At 35.7% G+C, this 20,387-nt stretch overlaps 1 protein-coding gene across 1 annotated transcript in view; it reads right to left on the bottom strand.

The window, feature by feature from the left end:
- TRDN (triadin) overlaps window positions 1-18,919 on the bottom strand; it is a 167,708-nt gene extending 148,789 nt beyond the window's left edge. Inside the window, exon 1 of the mRNA XM_032650860.1 lies at window positions 18,634-18,919. Within this exon, the coding sequence (XP_032506751.1) occupies window positions 18,634-18,655 (22 nt within the window). The 5' untranslated portion in view covers window positions 18,656-18,919. The remainder of the gene's footprint in view (window positions 1-18,633) is intronic.
- Window positions 18,920-20,387: the final 1,468 nt, after the last annotated feature.

The raw sequence follows: 20,387 nt of genomic DNA, 5'->3' as shown, positions 1-20,387 counted from the left end.
AACATCTTTTTCTCTTCTTGGCTCTTCCAACTTAAGTAAAAAGCCGAGAACAATGTAAAATTAGTGTTCTAAAAGACAAAGGGTCACTATAAAGAGAATGGTGACCTGCTATTTTCAAGTTCAAAAATAGAAGAGGAAATTGTGTTAAATCTTAATAGGAGAGATTTAGGTGACGACATCTTGACACAAGTATTATTACAAAAATAGCTAAGGAAAACGTTGAGTACCCTTGCATGAAAATATTTAACTATAAGATAGATATTCATTTTCTTTGACATTTCTTATAGTATATTTCTGCTTAGGGACAGGAGAAAGCCTTGAAGTAGTTTCCAGGCACATAATTTTATAACAAGAATAACTCTTGTATTTTAACATGAAATTGCTTGAAATGACCTTAAAAACTGTTTCAATTCTACTTTCCTACAATTCTATTTTATCATAATGGTATTTCTTTCTCATCATAGAAATACAATCAATAACTGAATCCAGGATAAGGGTAAAATTAGATGCACTGAATAACAAGGAAAAGTGGTACATTTGGTGAATAAGGACCTAAAGCAACTATGAAAGGCAACAGCATCATTCTTCACTTACGGAGGTATTAGAAAATGTCAGACACTGAACAAATCTAAGGCTCACATGGTGCCAACACATGTGTCCTAGAAAAAAGACTCATGATTTGAGGATGGGCAAGTGATGCCAGAATTTACATGAAGAAAGTCCCAATCTACATTTATATCAGGAACATTTTTAGTTCCAATTGAAATAGACTTAGAGATTTCCTAGCATTCATTTAAATAAATGTATTTAAATATATATTTGCAAGTTTTATGTTTCCTAATTATTATAAGGAATTCAAAACCTATCATCTTAAAGAGAAAACATAATCTCTTTCAGCACTAATCAATTAATGTCATCATTATTAATCAACTATTTAATCTGCTTAATAACCTCATTTATTCAGTTTGATTGAAACTCTTTTAAAAAAGGTAAGCATAGGGCTTCCCTGGTGGCGCAGTGGTTAAGAGTCCGCCTGCCGATGCAGGGGACACGTGTTCGTGCCCCGGTCCGGCGCGGAGCGTCTGGGCCCGTGAGCCATGGCCGCTGAGCCTGCGCGTCTGGAGCCTGTGCTCCGCAACGGGAGAGGCCACAACAGTGAGAGGCCCGCGTACAGCAAAAAAAAAAAAAAAAAAAGGTAAGCATAGAGACAGCTTACAGTGTATTATAAAGAGATACATGTCTAATCTTTTTAAAAGTGTGAAACCTAAAGCCAAACGCCCAGTGATATTCAATAAATATAAATAGGTAATAATTATTAATTTTTAAGTGTTAAAAAGCATCTAAATAAACGTTCATGCAATTTGTATCCCTTTGTAAAATCTAAATCATCATTAACAACATAGAAATATCATTAAAGCGTGAAACAATTCTTTTTAAGATTTGTCAGGTTTGAAACTATTTGGCACTATATACAGATAATAAATATGAGTTGTATGGCACACAAGTAACCCAGCATTATGAACCTTTCTTCTTATAAAGATTCATATGCACTCTTTAAAGAGTCAAAGAAAAAATAAATTAAAAAAAATTCTTCCTCCTTCTGGTCTTCTCTCACAGGATATCCATTGGTTTATTCACTTCAGCTGAAAATTAGATGCTAAAACCAAAAGCATAGTTTTTCTCTAATCATCCCTTAAAATACTCTAGATCTTCTTATGGAAAGTGAGGTCCATGTACAAGCAGCATCCTCATCATCTGGAGCATGTTAGAAATGCATATTCTTAGGCCTCACCCCAGCCCTACTGAGTCAGAATTAGCCTTTTAATAAGATCCTCAAGTGACTCATACACACATTGAAGCTTGGGAGGCACTGGCTTAAGTGTGTATAAATCACTTCAAACTCTCCACCATTCAAAGAACATACGAATGTTACCATGGGACAATACCTAGATATTTTTTTAAATAACCTCAAGTTGACCCTTTTAATATTAATTCAAAGATAAATGAAAAATTTAGAAAAATGAGGTGTATTTACAAAATTATTCTAAAATAAAAATATTATGACTTGCTTCTGAACTTAAGCTACTATTATATTTAAAATAAATGTTTTAAATACATTTATCAAAGAACATCTCTCTATCATGAAATTATAATTTTTTATGACACAGTTACCAAATACTTTCTCTTACTGCTTCATGCACAGTGTCTCATGAGACACTAGGAACTCAATATTAATTAAAATTAAAACTTTAAATTCACATTTTATTCTCTGCATCATAAGATAAATACATGTACACTTTGTATTTATTCATATGAATTTATACTGTATAAATTCTGTATAAATATTATGTATTTATGGTTTCTCACAACTCACAATTTTGCTTTGCTGTTGCTTTATTTTCTAAAATTTGTCCTTTAACATTTATCAACAAAGATACAACCACCAGCATTCTGCCCTTTAATGGACATTCAGGTCAAACTAAGGAAAACTTCGTTTTCATGCAAATCTAACTTTTGTTTACTTAGTTCCAAGTTTTATTTTTCTAACTTTTACAACTTCAAGAACTTTAATTACATCATTTTTAATATCTGCTTGAATCCCACCATGTGATCGCCTTTTTTTCTTTAATGGGTTTTATTTGGAAGATGTTTCAGCACAAAGATTGTGTCAGTAGTTTAAAATCTGCAGAAACTTTATGCAAGGATACATTAGAAGTCTCAAACGAAAGAAGGAAAGTTTTAAAATCCGAATATAAAAGGAAGGCATGTTTATTTTAGTTTGGACAGCAAGCGGAGTAATCTCACATCTTTCACCTACCTCAAACAGATCATGTTTAGCTGACATGACTGGGGGTTCCATGAAATTAATCTCTGACCTGATTCTTTTTTTACTGCAGCAGTGTCAGCTTTCTATCCAGTGGAAAATGTAGCTTCCTAGTGTGTGCAAACCAGGAAAGGTGAAGAATACCCATTCCAAAACGGGGAAAGTGTCCTGATTTAAGAACCAAGAGAACTTTTTTAAAAAGTTTACTTTATAATTTTCAAGGCAGTGTGGACAATATGTCTTACATATTGTGTGTAGGTAATTAAATATACATACATGTAAATGCTACTGATTATAGAAAAAGTCATATTTTGTGTTTCATAAATGGCATAGAATTGAATGGAAGCAGACTAACTGTAGAGATTTTAAGAAGAAATAAATATTGCACAAACTATAACCCTCTTTCCTAAGATTTTCAATTATCCATTTCTGAAAAATATGAACCAAAATGAAGTGCCTCTCTATATTTGCTGATTATTAGAGGGAAAATATTACTTACTAGAAAACTCCATTTATTGGAAGGAAAGTCAGCATACATTTCTACAGAAAGAATAAGCCAGTTAGTCATTATCAGAAATAAGCCAGTTAGTCATTAACAATTGTTAATTGTCCCAATAATGAGTTCTGTAACCTTGGAAAGAGGGCTCCTTTTTAGCCTCAGGTTTCTTATACAAAAGGGAGACCTATTTTTTTAATTTAAAAAGGGACTTTTATAAAAAATTCTTGTGGAAAAAAATTTGCGGTTATTCTATGTCAGTTTTTTATAAGCCTTCTGAAAATGTGTCTCTTAGTGCATAAGAGAGAGTTGCAGTAATCAGATAAACACAGTATATTAGGTTTCTACGGCTGCCATAATAAATGACCATAAACTCAGTGGCTTAAAATAACACAACTTTATTATCATAGGGTTTTGTGTCACAGAAGTCCATCATGAGTCTCCAGGGGCTAAAGTCCAGGTGTTTGCAGGGCTACATTCCTTTGTGGAGGCTCTCAGGAAGAATTCATCTCCTTACACTCCCTGGCTTCTACAGGCTACCACATTCCTTGGCTCATGGCCTCTTCCTCCATCTTGAAAGCCAACAGTGGCTGGTCAAGTCTTAACATCACATATCCCTCTGACCACAACCAGGAAAGATTCTCCACTTTCAAGAACTCATATGATTAGATTAGACCCACCCAGATAATACAGGATAATCTCTTTATCTCCAGGTCCCTAATTTAATCACACCTGCAAATTCCCTTTTGCCCCGTTAAATACATGTTCACAAGTTCTGGGGATTAGGGCATGGATACCTTTGAGGGCCATTATTTTGCATACCATAACTAATATTCTCTCTACTCTTTATCAGTAGACATTTTGTGAGCATTTCTCAATAAAAAGTGTCGCTTAGGCCTGCTTAGTAGAGCGAAGTATTGTATCTTAAACACTGAAAGTTGCTTAAATTCCCTGGCCACAACCAGTACACTTTTTAAGCATTTTTGAGAGTTTCAGATGACAAAATGAACATGAAATGGATAAAATTAAATCTCTGAAGCAGACTACCTTTAAAGACAGGAGGTCCTGATCTAAAAGCAGGAAGAGTAGAACTGGAAACTTAAGTCTTGCCTGAATGTGAAAAATAGCAATATCTGAATAAATGTCATTAAAGACTAACTAAAGCTTGAGTCCATGAATAGGAATGTACCAGGAATCCTAGAAAAAGGGAGCCCAACCAGCAAGAATTTCGTCATCCTCACCAGTGCCAGCAAGGAGATCAACATGCAGAACCTGGTGAGGATGAGTATTCTGGTCATGACATAAGTTTTCTATGTCAGCATAAACTCTGGGAAAACAGGGACTATTTTTTGTTGTTACTGGCCCAGCTCCAAGCACAACGATTGGCAATGAGGAGACATAATATTCAAGAAATATTTTTGAATATTTTTTATGCCAGGTTATGCCAGGTCTAAATGATAATTCTTGAGTTGCTGCTTGTACAGCCTCAGATACATTGGAGATTAGTTCTTTTTTAAAATTTTAATTTATTTTTTATTGAAGTATAGTTGAACTACAATGTTGTGTTAATTACTGCCGTACAGCAAAGTGACTCAGTTATACATATATATACATTCTTTTTCATATTCTTTTCCATTATAGCTTATCACAGGATGTTGAATATAGTTCCCTGTTCTATACAGTAGGACCTTGTTGTTTATCCGTTCTATATATACCAGCTTGCATTTGCTAATCCCAAACTCCCACTCCTACCCTCTCCCACCCACCTCCCCCTTGGCAACCACCGGTCTATTCTCTACATCCCTGATTCTATTTGTTTCATAGATAGGTTCACTTGTGTCATCTTTTAGATTCCACATATAAGTGGTATCATACGATATTTGTCTTTCTCTTTCTGCCTTACTTCACTTTGTATGATAATCTCTAGTTGCATTCATGTTGCTGCAGATGGAATTATTTCATTCTTTTTCATGGCTGAGTAGTATTCCATTGTAAATATGTACCACATCATCTTTAGGGGATTACTTCTTTATCTCTGAGAAGTCCTTATATTCTACTTATTCTCTCCCTGCTCCTCCAAATACCCATCATATATATCTCATAGGACTAGGTCAATTTCTTCTGAAAAACAAGCTGGGACATTTCTAGTAGATGCCCATTGAGGTCATCCTTTCTCTATGTTTTTCAGTTAGATAATAATAGAATTTGATAAGCTAAATGATAATACACATGCTACACAATTTGAGTGAACAAGGTATCTTCTTCATGCCTAATTCACCTTTTCATCACAGAGCATAGTGCCATGAAATAAATATACATTGTCAGTAGAACCACAGCATAATAAAACTAAAAAAAGAGAAATGATCATAGCAGTATTGCCCATAAAAGCACCAAATTTAAAAAATTCCAATGGATAAATAAATTATGACATTCATACAGTGGAATACTGTGCAGCAAGAAGAATAACATAAAGTACAGCTACATACAACAAAACAGATGAGTCATACAAACAGTGTTGAATTAAGGCAGCAAGACACAGAATAACACATGCTGTGGGGTTTCATTTATGCAAAGAACAAACATGGCAGAACTAAATTATATTGTTTATAGATGTGGAGGTTATAAAACTATAAAGCAAAGCAAGAAGATTTTTATTAAAAGAGTAAGAATAGTTTTTCCTTATGGGAGAAGGGCTGGAGAAATAGATGTCTTGACTGGGAAGCAAAGCCAGTGAGAGTCAGTCTATTGGTGGGCAGATTGGACTATGCTTCAGAGGTGATGGCAGTATTGTTTTCTGATCTGGGTGTTGGTTTTGTGGATGTCAACTCCATTAATGTTTAGTAAATGTTATATAAACATATATGATTTATGCAGCTTTCCGTGTGTATATTTTACAAAAGAATTTTAAAGAAAAAATTAAAAACATTTAAAAAACTGTGATGACTCATGTTATTTCTTTTCACGCTGAATGGATGAGATGGCGTGTCTTTTGAAAACCAAGTGGAACAATATTTTTCAAAAAATTAAGTCAGAAAGAGAAAAACAAATACTGTATGCCAACACATATACATGGAATCTAAAGAAAAAAAAATGGTTCTGAAGAATGTAGGGGCAGGACAGGAATAAAGACGCAGACACAGAGAATGCACTTGAGGACACGGGGAGGGGGAAGGGGAAGCTGGGACGAAGTGAGAGAGTGGCATGGACATATATACACTACCAAATGTAAAATAGATAGCTAGTGGGAAGCAACAGCATAGCACAGGGAGATCAGCTCCGTGCTTTGTGACCACCTAGAGCGGTGGGATAGGGAGGGTGGGAGGGAGTCGCAAGAGGGAGGAGATATGGGGATATATGTATATGTATAGCTGATTCACTTTGTTATAAAGCAGAAACTAACACACCATTGTAAAGCAATTATACTCTAATAAAGGTGTTTAAAAAAAATTGCCACAGTTACGTAATTATTTATTCACCTGTAGATAGTGCTCTTGTGCATTTTGGCTTCTAGATCAGTGTTATGTAACAACATAATTTTGAGTTCCTACATGATTAGAAGACACATTTGCCCTTTTGGTAGTGTAGCAAAGGATTAAAAAAACATCGGAGGTCCCTAAGCAAACTCAGAATTCAATATGCCACAATGTAGGGTGACTATCAGGTAAAAAAATGCAATCCACCCTCAAGTTTATAATTTAGCTTCTGTTAAACTATATGAGGCAATTTGCAAAGTACTGACTTTCAGTTTACCCATTAGAGCTGCTTCCACCTGTGCCTCTCCTCAAATTATGCTGTCATTTCTCAACTCATTAGCTCAAGGACACACAAAATAAGCCATCACCTTTCACTGATTTTTCTCAAGGGGAAATTGTGTTATTGCATTTAATTTGTGAATCTCTTTGCCCCACACTTCCTTAAAATTATCCTGTTTTTATCTTTCTACTATAGAATTACAAATAGCAAATCAAGGCAACCAAACATAATTCCTTTTCAGAAAGGATTTCATCCTATTCCAAATAACTTTCTAATCATTGAACAAGATGGCTATCTTTAATATTGATATAATAACTCTTAGCTGGTAACTGATTAAAGACTATTAAGAAAACCTTCCTAGCAATGCAAATCCTTTATATTGACCTAAAAAGAATCTTCTGTATAAAATTGGAAGATAACTAAGCCAGGAATTTCTCATAATTGAGTACTTTGATGCTAGCTCCTTCACAACTATTAGCACCTTTGCTCACTTTTGTCTTAGATTCTTGTTTGTTGTTAACTGGGGTGTGGTTTAGCATCTCTATTGGAAAATGTTTGGGATTATTTGTTCAGTCAAAATTATGGTGAGGGGTGCTACTGTATGGTAATTGTCCTGCAGTGTCTGGGAGAGGCTTTTCCTGCCCCAAATGTCAGTAGAGTGTGTCTTCTCCAGCTTTGATTCCCCAGCATAGATCATGAGGGCAAGATGTTAATTTAATGAAAATATATCAAATAATTGTTTGTTAAATAAATTAACCTGGGACTATTAGCATCTAGGGATTTTGGTGAAAAACTTCATTATTTGCTTTTCTTTTATGTTCCTGTCCTTTCATTTAGAAAGATCTTTCAAGTTTTAAGTTAAATTCTACTTCTTTTTAACAGTCCCTGGTCAACCAAGTCCATCTATTCTCTTGCTTCTCAGATTTCCCTGATAATCATATCTCATAACCCTAATTTGTTTATTTGTTATCTATTAATTTATTCTGTAGCTGTTTCATATATGTAAATATTATCTACTTTAAATTTGAATAAGAAACCAAAAAATCTATCTCACAATTTTTATATTTATAATTTTATCTGTACTTCCTTTAGGCAACTTAGAACTTCCGAACTTGTATCACATAGTTTCTTATACAATTATTTCATCTTTCCTTGAGCACTAGATTTATATATATTTCACATTTCACCCTCAGACCTAACAAAGATACCCCAAATATATACAAGTAAGTACTTCTTAAATGAATGAACATCCTTCAAGATATCAGCAGTTTTGCCCCTCTGCATCCACAGGTGAATAACAGAGTGATGGGACAAAGACAAAATATCCTGTTCCAAAACACCTGGGTACTGACAGCCTGTGTCACTCAAAGATAGGGACCCATGCTAGAATCATTCTAGCCAAGACCTGCAAGACATTTCAAATCTAGAGAGACTGGGCAGAAACTTAGTAGTTAAACCTGTCTACCTAATTCAAGAGATAGCCAAAATGATCTGGCAACTTTCAAAACTATAATATTATTTCTAATACAACTCTTCCAGTCACTATGAACAAAGTTTCTAAAGGTTTCTGTGAACTTATTGCTTCAATCTAGTTATATCTAGATTAAAGATTCCTGGTCACATCTTCTGAACCTCGGACTAAGGATCATGTCTCCTTATCTTTTCCTTGAAAAAAGCTTTTCCCTAACATCTTTAAAACCCTCTTGCCTCGCTTCAGTGTTTAATTCATTGGCCTTATAAGACACTTTGACAAGACCACCGGCCTATTAACACTAGTTCTTATAGTACTTAGAACAACACTGATCATAGAATTAATTCTTTATAGCTGATTTCTCATTATTACCCTGAAGAAACTTATTTAGTGAATACTGGTCTCACAATTAGCATTATCTCATTATTTCTTCGTGAACTGGAAATAGGGCTCCATAAATACAAACTAAGCTCAAAGTGGAGTGTTTGAGGATCAAAAGCAACAATGGAAATACAAACAGTGGGAGAACACTTAAATAGGTGAGAAAAAAACCCCAAAAACAGGGATCAAAATAAACAACTAGTTTAAAATAAATCAGGCACGTGAGACATCCAACTTTTTCAATACTATAGCAATAGTGTCCCTTAACAAAAACAGAGGATTTTTACCAAATTTCTTAGCCAGGTAACTCCACACCTTGGTCATCCTAGGGTTTCATCCCACAAACCACTAATTCTCAACTACCACCCATTTCTTTTTTTCTTCAGCTCTACATTGAGCAAACCTACTCCTGATCTCCTTACCTCTTGGCCAGCCATTTCACCTTCCCAACAACGGCATGTGCACCGTAAATGATCAGAGTCAAGAACAGGACACTACCATTCTAAAGTTATTGTCAGCAAGTTTCAATGTGTGCTCACTAATCATAAGATATATGAACAATAGCATGACTTTGTTAAACCAAATTAAACACTCATCATTCATAAATCCTTACTGAAGTCATATGTTTTTAAATCTGTCTACTCTTAGTTTTTCTCTTTCCTGCTTGTTTTTTAATCTACCATATTAGAGTCAGTGACCTTGTGTTATTCTTCTTCATGTCCCCATTGTCTGGCATTCAGCCTGGTATGTAATATGTGCTAAAATATCAACTACAACTGAGCTTTCGATATGACCTACTGCTTTATACATCTACTTATAGGTTGATAGTTAATACCACGGAGTCTAAAATTTTGTTATATTTCAAATGAATGTACTTTGTTTGCTTTTCTCTAAATGCAACCCCTAATACTTCTACAGATTTAAATTCATAAGCATGGAGTTTTACCATCCTATGGTAACTTATAGATTTTATAGTACACTCTTTTTCCCCCAGGCAATTATACATAAGTTAAATAAGAATAACCACAGACAAAAATAATAGCTCTAGCGCTGAATGTCAAAGTGTCACTTAACATTTGCCATTTTTGTCGTGACATTGTATCAAATGTCTACCACAAACAGAAAATTCTCTTAATCACATGATGATTTTATTTTAAAAGGCAACAATAAATTTTCCAAGGAAACCTTGCTAAAAATGTATTTTGATAGTAGTATAAATAAGCGGAAACGGATTCTTTCACATCCGCAAGCTCACTAATGCCCTCGAACATTTTTAAAACAAAATTTTAAATATTAAGAGCTCTTTCTTTCTTTAATTTTTCTCAACGTTTCAGTAACCTGTGTCACGGAGAGGAAATGATGCAACAAATGAGTAGCAAGGATAAAACAGGTCTATCAGAGTGAGTTCTAGCCTCACGCTGTGTGAAAAACAAACCAAGTTTCCCCTGTACAAAGCAGGTTGCCAAACAATAATTATCTTTGTTCTTCTAGGTTAAAAGATTGTATCTTTAACTTGTTTAAGGAAAGACCACATGCCGCAGCCCGTCACAGAAACTAAGTTAGAAACTATCTAAACGATATATATTTAAATGTAATATTCAACTACTTTATAAGAGAGACAGACTCTGTGGTTTAGGAGGAAACAGCTCATTTACATCCCAAAGGATCTCTCAAAATCATAAATTCCATGAGCCTTTGACAGCTTGACTTCGGGCACAGAGATGTGGAGATGTTTGATCTTTGAGAGCATAACTTGTAGAGAGAGAAGCAGGACTTTATTCATTACACATCTGCCAAGGATATTCTTTTCAACTTCCTTTGAAGATGGAAAATACTATCATTTTGGACGAGCAAGTTCATCTATCTCTGCATAACCCTCACTTGGGGCAATACATTTTTATGTGACATTCAAATAAGTGCTTTCTATCAGAAATTATGCATGGTATTCATATTATCCAGAGAAAATAGGAACTGGGGAGAGCAAAAAACTTAACTTTGATGGATCTTCCTAGAACTTTTAAGTTGAATAGAACCTAAACTCCATAAACTTGGAATTATTGTATGATGTTAATGCATAGTCACCAGATGAAGTTTTCCCCCTAATTTGCTCTTTCTAAATGTGTTACTTTAGATAACATAAATTTTTAAAATACATTAAGCATGTCCCCAAAGGGTTTCTTTTTATTTGAAGGAATAAAAGAAAATAATAATGCTTTAAACTCTGTAAATATAAAACCAAGAACTTAGCTGGAAAATCTAAACTATCTATGCATTTTCTTTCAAACTGATATATTCAACCCAAAGGTCAATGGAGATGATTTTAATGATTTTTTTTTTTTTTTTTTTTTTTTTTTTTTTTGCGATACGCAGGCCTCTCACTGTTGTGGCCTCTCCCATTGCGGAGCACAGGCTACGGATGCGCAGGCCCAGCGGCCATGGCTCACGGGCCCAGCCGCTCCGCAGCATGTGGGATCTTCCCGGACCGGGGCACGAACCCGTGTCCCCTGCGTCGGCAGGCAGACTCTCAACCACTGCGCCACCAGGGAAGCCCTGGAGATGATTTTAAAATTGCTTAGTTGTACCATTTTAGGTTTCTCTCATCTTTAACATTGTTAACTGATTAAAAATTAATGCAAATAGCATTGGAGGCTTTAACTCTCTAAGGATTCCTAAGCCTTTAGAATAATAGCTGGAATAGCCTCAATTCATTTTTGTATTGTAAAAGTAGAATGATTTTTAAATTACAGTCCCAGTGATGACCAGAAACAAATAGGAAAAAAATTAAGAAGTATTTAAGCTAACAAAACATTTTCCATGGGTACTGTGTGCTTAGGGATGGGCTGGGGGGAGGGCGAAAGAGTCAATATTACAAATAATAACAAAAGGAAGGAAAGGAAAAGCTATACGGAAAAGCTTCGTAATGAAACCCAACTAGAGCTAACACTACAAAGATATACTTTCTGTCCACTTTCACTACCTATTTTGCATCATGGATGCTTTGAACAGCTAAAAAATATATATAATTTGCCAATTAGCACAACCGTGTAAAAGTTGGAAAATTTCCTCTGGTCATATTATTCACTATTAACCGAGGTTAGCCAACTAGTGTATGTCCCCCCCCCCCAGACCACCTATGGTTAAGTAGTGAAGTTAGTGCTTAAACAGGATTTCTGACTTGAAACTCTACACACTTCCTACTTTATCACACTGCCTTTAATTATTTTAATGCTGACTTCCCTCAGTTCTGCACTACTTTTTCTCCCTTATTTTTAATTAACTATATAATTCACTGGTTTTCACACTCTTTCTTCTCTTTTCTAAATTCAACTTGACCAGTAAAGAAGATGATGTTTAGAGTCGGTCTGATCAGGTTTATGTAATATCTGCCTTTCAGCCTTTCAGAATTTCTGTGTTATTTAAAAGACATATTCTTACAAGACTTTGGCACTTAAGACCCTGATAATAAACATGATGTTCCTGACCATAGCAACTTTTAGGACTGGTTTTCTTGCATCATGTTGACTCCTTAGGTTTTTAATTTTTCCTCAGGTTTTCACATGGACCATCTCAAAAATGATCTGTTGCTCACTAATTTCTCCAATTAATGTCACTAATAATATTGAGAAATGTTATGAAACTAAGCAACAGATTCCCACATTATAATGAACATATTTGAAAATCATTATTTCCTGGTCTGTTGTTAGAAATGTAGATTTCTGGACCCCTCTGTCTAATATGAGCATTTTTTGGTTTCCATTTCAATAACTACAGACTGTTCAATTAGGGGGTAATTTGCACTTATGAATAAATTTGGTGGCCAGTAGAGTCACTGACCTTACATGTATTACAAGAACTTTTTTTCTTTAAGTTATTTACTTCACTAAAAACTTCAGCTCTATTCTTTTCCTTTCTAACTATTATGGAGAAGCTTGAATATTTGCAGAAGTAGACAGAAAATTATAATGAAATTCCATGTACCCACCATCAGTTCCAATGTAATCAATTCCTGGCCAATCCTACCCCACCCACACCTCATCTACTTTATTCTCTGGCATACTCTGTAGAAGTAAATTTCAAGCATATCATCTCATTCATATTTGAGTATGTGTATGTCCAAATAATAAGCAGTTTTAAAATATAACCACATATATATACTAGTATGTATAAAATGGATAACTAATAAGAACCTGCTGTATAAAAAAATAAATAGAATAAAATTCAAAAAAAAAAGAATATAAGAATCTGGCTAAAATCTTTCTTTTGACATTATTTGAACTTATTCTGCCAAATAAGAAGTCTTGTCAAATCTTGACAAAATATAAATAAATTGAAAATGTGTTTGCTTGTTAGAAACATATATGTTCATTTTGGAACATGCTGTTATTTTTCAAAAAGATAATAAATCATTCTATTAAAAAAATAAAAATATAACCACAAGATTATTATCCCACCATAAATATGATAATTTATTAATATCATCTAACATCCAGAGTCTATTAAATTTCCAATTATTTCATAGATTTTTTTGTTTTTTGCGGTACGCAGGCCTCTCACTGTTGTGGCTTCTCCTGTTGTGGAGCACAGGCTCCGGTCGCGCAGGCTCAGCGCCCATGGCTCACGGGCCCAGCCGCTCCATGGCATGTGGGATCTTCCTGGACCGGGGCACGAACCGGTGTCCCCTGCATCGGCAGGCGGACTCTCAACCACTGCGCCACCAGGGAAGCCCCCTTTTCATAGATGTTTTAAAGTTTGTTTGAATCATGATCTAACAATTCTATACCTTGTAATGGGTTGCTCTGTTCTAATGTTTCTTTTCATCCACAGGATTCCTTGGCATCTCCTTATGTTCCTAGTAACTTATTTGAAGGAACTGGGTTGTTAGTGCTGTAGAGGTTACCATAGCCTGGATTTTGCTGACTGCATAATATGGTGTAGTTTGTAACACAGTCCTCATCCTTCTATTGCTTGAAAATCCAAGGTGGTGTTATTTTTCTTTCATTGGTTTTCTTTTCTATTTTTCTTTTGCTTTTTTCCCTGTTTTGTTTTGAGTCAGAAGAGCCAGTTCTAGATATCATTTCTTTCTTTTTTAAATAAATTTATTTATTTTATTTTTGGCTGCGTTGGGTCTTCATTGCTGCGTGTGGGCTTTCTCTAGTGGTGGCAAAAGGGGGCTACTCTTCATTGCAGAGCATGGACTCAAGACACGTGGGCTGTGGAGTGCAGGCTTCAGTAGCTGTGGCACGCGGGCTTAGTTCCTCCGCGGCATATGGGATCTTCCCGGACCAGGGCTCGAACCCATGTGCCCTGCATTGGCAAGAGGATTCTTAACCATTGCGCCACCAGGGAAGCCCTAGATATCATTTCAATGGTTGGTTATGTTTTGCCTTACATTTCACCAACATTTTGCCTTTTTGTGGCTTCCAGACTTTTACCCATGGGTATTTGCATTGCCCTCTAGTGCTACATAATGAGAAAATCCAATCTTAAAGGACCTGAGCACAAGTCTTTTCATTTTACTGTGCCTCTTACCATCATGGTTCTCCTCTTCTGAATGTACTGGCTTGTCAATGTCAATTTTAAAATGTGTTCCTGGGACTAAAAATGATATTCTGTATGTAGTCATTGCTTCTCTTGATCAGGAGAACATAACCCAGAAGTGATTAAGCTTTGAATCTAGTGCTTCATCCTCTTTCTTCTCCCCCACCCCCAAGTCATCTCCACTTAGGCCAGAGTAGCCACTTCTGGTTTTGGCAAGATAAACACAGATATGGAGGTTGCATCTTCTCCTGGTCTTAATTTCATCATCTGTTGCTCTGGGTTATCTAACTCGTGTGCATAGTTATTAAACATTCTGGCTGTGAATTTTTAATTTTTTTTTTATTGAGAGCAACAATGGGTACTCTTACACAAAGCAGAGCAGTACATAAACTAAATGACCATTTTCGCTCTAAATTTTGAACGTCAAACCCTCTCAAATGTTTGTGACAGAAGCAGTAAAATGTGGTTAAACTAATAGGAAAGAATTCCTTACAAAGTACAATAACCCTTCTGAACCCTGAGGTTGTATAACAGTTTAGAAGTTGAGAGTTTGATATCCCTTCTCTAACTTGAAAAAAAATTTCCTTTAAGTACGTATTCTAGTAAATGCTAATTTAATTGTATATAAGCTCTCTACCAACTTGAATCTATTGCAGAAAAATTTGTATTTTCCTATATTCTGGAGGTAGCTGTACCCAGAGAACACAATTATATGAATGTTATTGTAAAACATAATTTGACTGTGTGTTAGTTAATTGGCAATTTGAAAACATTATCTATTTTACCAACTTTTTAAAAAGTCTCCATGTTTTTCACAAAGCTATTAAGAATTAACTAAACTTTACTGTCATCAAAATTACTCAAAAAGTATTTTTACATAGTGATATATTCTGTCAAATAGATGATGAAATTGGTAGTCGACAAAGTTCATATGAACCTCAGAAGGGGAAGCTAACTATGGCATTTGTCTAGGAATAACTGGGCCTCTGGAAAGAAGGCAGAAGGCTATTTATAACTCTAAACCTTAGCACTGTTTGAGTCAGATCCAGTCTGGGGCCTGATCTAACCTACCCAGTGTAGCAGGGGCCAAACCAGAACAGGGGTCTAGTACAGGTCTCTCCCAACCTCTGAATTAACACCAGGCTGACTATTAGTCTCACACAGGAAAAGGAAGTATTTAACATGCCTCTGGAGTCAGAGATCTGAGTGTGAATCCTAGCTACACCATAAATAGCTGTGTGAATTCAGGCAAATTTCTAACCTCTCTAAACCTCAGCTTCCTATTCCATAAATAGCAATAATAAAAGTATCTATCTCATTTTGCTGTCCTGAGGATTAAATGGTCATGTTACATTTGACATATAATGTCTTCTGAATAAGTATCAGTGGTTATTATCATTATAATTATTAATTTATCATAGCTAGAATCAAAGATATTGTTTCCCTAAAGTCCTTTGGGTTTCAACTTTGTTCTAATTTTAGTTCATCTGTTGCTCTGTACCTGAAACACAATTCCATATCTAACATTACTTCCTTTCTTCTGTCAGATGAAGTAAGCCAGCTTGGAATATGCACTGAAAATCTATGTGAGGAACTCAGTAAGGTTTACAGATATGCCGTGCATTAGAGTTGAGTAAGCACCACAAGAAACATGAACTCTATCCTCAGACCTCCCCCAATTATCAGTGACCACAAGAGAGTTGTATAATCTCCATGACCTTCAGTTTTATAAAATTGAGGTGAGGACAGTGGACTTAAGCTTTCTAAGGGGCTACTCCAGCTCTGTCTTAAGTACTACAAGGTGTCTGCTTGCTTTGTGATCAATGGATGAGAAGAATCATCAGTATATGTCTAAGGCTACTGATGCAGTGCTTACATTTCAATAATGTATCCAAAAGTGGCAGCAAAAGAAATATAACAGATGAGAGGAAAGAATATTCCAGGTTGATGGAACAACTTGTACCAAGGCTTTGCACAAAGTACACCTCTTATAAAAGACTGAAAGAAGGCTATTGTAGCTGGTGCACAAAAAGTAAGAATCATGGAGTCAAAATGAAAGGTGTGTAGTAGAGCAGCATGCAAGAAACTTTGGATGAACACAGAGAATGACTGTGGTACTAACCTTAAAAGGTAAGCTCATCTGAGTTGTCAGTCTAATTATCATTTGAGGAATATGATTAATAAATCATTCCAGAAAAGGAAAAAAGTACATAACTAATGCGATGTTCAGATGACATATATCCTATGAACTGTTAAGGCCAGGGAGTAGGAAATGCCCATCACCTGGGAACTAGATGGTGTTTTTACATTTTTAATTCATTACTAATTCAATGATTTTTTTTTAGAGGTGACAACAAGAGGTCTTCCAAGCACCCTTTAAACTCTCCACGGGGAGAAGACAGAAACATAAGTTCTATTCCATAATCTGGAATTTTCCTGTAAAAACATTTATGAATCAAGTGCGAAGGTCTACAGAGCATAATCCACAGGCAAGTGAAAAATGTTTTGGCCAAGTGACCCGAATCAGCTGGCAGTTCACGGCCCATGCGGAGGTAGGGAACATATTCACAGGTATCTTAATAACTTGTGCAGGGCTAAGTGAGACATTTTTATAGATAGCTGTCTTTAAGACCATCTAAAGGTCACATGATGCAGCATATCTAAGGAATAAGAAAAATGCTATTTATATTTAGTTAGCAAATTCTGAACTAAAATTGTTAAAGAGGAAACCTGATATCCTCTTAGAGAAATGAAAAAACACAAGCTAGATTTAAGGGGGCTGGCTTCTAATCTTGGCAATGCTGTGGTTTTGAGCAAGTCTCCAAATAACAGAGTTACAGTTTCTATTTTTGCAAAATGGAGATAATAATGCTAACTTAATTGAATTCTGTGAGGTTTCAATAAGTACACACACATAAGGTCCTGAGCAAAATACCTGATACATAGAAATCTCTCAGTAATTATTTCTATTAATTTGGGGTACTAGACTAAATTTCTTAGTGGAAGATGCAAGTAAGACAATTCTCTTTGTAAGTAGTGACTGAAAATCTTAAACTGTGAAATGACCATATGCCCATACTAATGTCTACCCAAAGAGCCAAAACCACACATTCTCTTTTTTCAGTTGTCTGATTAAAAACAAACCAGCTCAGCATGAGACTTGGAAGCTGTGGAGAGCACCACCTGTCTGATTTGCTTACAGCTGTCAGAAGCAAATTTTAGATCCACCTCCCCAATTTTTACCCCAGCTAGAAATGGATTGTGCCTGAATTCAAAACTCTTTAGTTGTCTTAAAGATAGCAAAATATATATATATAATTATATATGTACATATATTTTGCATATATTATATTTGGGCAAAATGATTGCTATCATGGTCGAATAATAAAAATGTTTTAAGGTGTGGTACATACCTTTTTAGAATAAGTTTTAAAACAGAAAAGCATATAGCTTTTCAGAATAAGCATGAAAACAGAAAATATTTAATATAGATTCATCACATAGAGGTAAAAGACATGAGTGCATGAAAAGAATCAGAATCAAAAGCTTAATTACTCTATTTTTAAAACCATACTGATTTAAAGTGATTTTGTGCAATTCCAAACCTTGTCTCTGAATACCCACCAACATACATACAAAATTTTTAGGTATATAAATCTTATATGTGTGTGTGTGCATATTTATATACTCGAGTTAGAAAGGAAAACAAATTTAAGATCTCCAATTTGATATGTCATAAAGCAAAATGCTCAAAATCAGTTCTCTAAATTTCAACATTAAATGCAACATTTTAAGTTCATCGTGGTCTCCAGCCTTGCATGCAAACCTTGTAATTTTTGCTAGGTAAGATATCAGCCCTAACATTGCATGACCATAGCTATTTATAGAGGTATGGGTGACAACTGTTAACTAGTGGGGCCTTTGGCATCACAAATAGCAGTTTCCACATGCAAAATTTCAGAGAAACTTCTTTTCACTCCCCAACACACACATCTGACAGCCTCTCAGCTCCCAAACCCATTTCTTTGATCCCATATAGAATCATCCATCAAGATAACTATCTAAAAGCAACATTTTAAGAGGACATATTGACCATCAATGGGACTGTCAATTTCCACCTTTTTCTTTTTTGTTTTCCTAGTTGATACTATTGGAAAATGCTAGCAATACCTTCAGCCGTGATCTCAGCCATGGTGGTTGGAGAAAGGAAAAGGCAGGCAAAAATTCCGGTCAAGTGGCCCTTTGCAGAATAATTTAGGTTTGGAGAACTCTGATAGGGGGCTCTGTGTGAAAGCGTGAGGGCTCTTCCTTTTCCTGGCTGTTTCTGCTGCTCCTTTGTTGTCCTGTTGAACTTTGTCTCTTCTCTGCAGAGTTCTCCCCCCCTGGAAACAACCTGAGCCCTTTCCAAGCAGCACTTGTGGCTCAGGCAGAAGTATCAGCTTCGAACAAAAATAGCTTCATCTCCCTAGGACTCTTCAGCACTTTTTTTTTTTTTGGCACTCTAAGGGAAACACACACACACCAGCTCTCCAGCCCCAAAGAGAGATAGGCCAAGAAAAGGCAAAGGAACCAGAAAGTACCGTCTAAGCCCCTACAGTTTCCCTAAGATAATTACAGATTTGGGGGTCTATGACAGAAAACATGAAATAAAGAGTTGAAAGTAATCTTATCCGTGATAGCTCAGATTTATTCTTAGTGCCCTTAAAGCTCAAAACATTCCTCATCCCCTTATTTGGTGTGGGGAGGATCCTGTAATGTCTACCCAAGGCAAAGGGGAGGGTAGTCTTGTCATTTTCTCCAAGTTGATTCCCTATTGGTCTAAATCCATTTGGCAAGTGCAGTTATTTATATTGGGCTACACTTAAAGTGGCAATTATTAAATCCTAAGGCTTTCCTGTAGGAGATTAAGATCGTCCAAACACTGGCTAATAAGAAATATATAATGTGAAGTTATATTGACACTTGAGAACTGATGAATTACTAGATTCTTCATTCTTTTAAAAACTTTCATGAAAACGAAGTACCTGAATTTATCTATGAAGTAAAAGAAAGGGAAGGTGGCATAAAGTTTGGAAGCCTACAGCTCATATTTTAGTAAAAGATTTCAACTTTTCTCTATTTCAACTTCAAAAAAATAAAATAAAAAGGATCATAGCAGCTAACAATTAGCCAATTGGCTGATTAGCATTTCACCTTCCCACTACTAGACAGGTGTTAATGAGCAGAGAAATATTCAATAGCTGGCAGTTAGAAGGAGGAGTATCAAAGGGCATTGATAATCACACACTCTAGCCAATCTGTGAATAATCAGGGGTTGACTACACTTACCTTTTATTTTACTCTCATATTCAACCTAACAAATGTTTGTGGTTTAAACTTTTAGCCTTAACTTTCTGGCTTTGATTGTCAGAACCTCTTGAATTTGCATGGTACTTCAGAGATCAGAAAACAAAGTCACATATGTTGTTTTAATATTTGAGACTCAGGAGAGTGCTACAACAGCTATTTCCTTTGCCTACGTGTTGGCAGCTCTGTATTTGCTGCCACAATTCCTACAATAGGAAGTGCTCATATACCAGCTGAATAACTGGGTTAGGAAGTTAGCAATCTTAATTCACAAAAGAGGAAATAATTCCGGGTAACTCTCATGATTTATACAAGATTCTACACCTAGGGCTGGGCTTGGGGCTTTTGACTACAAGTCTGATATTTTTCCAGAGAAGTGAGACTTTGTTACAGACAATGCCATTTGTAGGCAAAGGGAGGACCACGAAAAATTAGGTCCACCAATGGATGGAAAGATGCAAACTCCTAGCAGCAACCCCCTGGAGCCCTGGGTTGGTGCCTACTTTTTAAGGTGGGGAAGAAGAGCCCCCAAAAGCAGAGCTCTCCTCACTTTGCCCCCAAAGGCATCTCCATTCAAT

Source organism: Phocoena sinus, chromosome 12 (assembly GCF_008692025.1).
Source record: "Phocoena sinus isolate mPhoSin1 chromosome 12, mPhoSin1.pri, whole genome shotgun sequence".
Lineage (NCBI taxonomy): Eukaryota > Metazoa > Chordata > Mammalia > Artiodactyla > Phocoenidae > Phocoena > Phocoena sinus.
The sequence above is the reverse complement of the archived record's forward strand: the minus strand, read 5'-3'. Positions and strand labels throughout refer to the sequence as shown.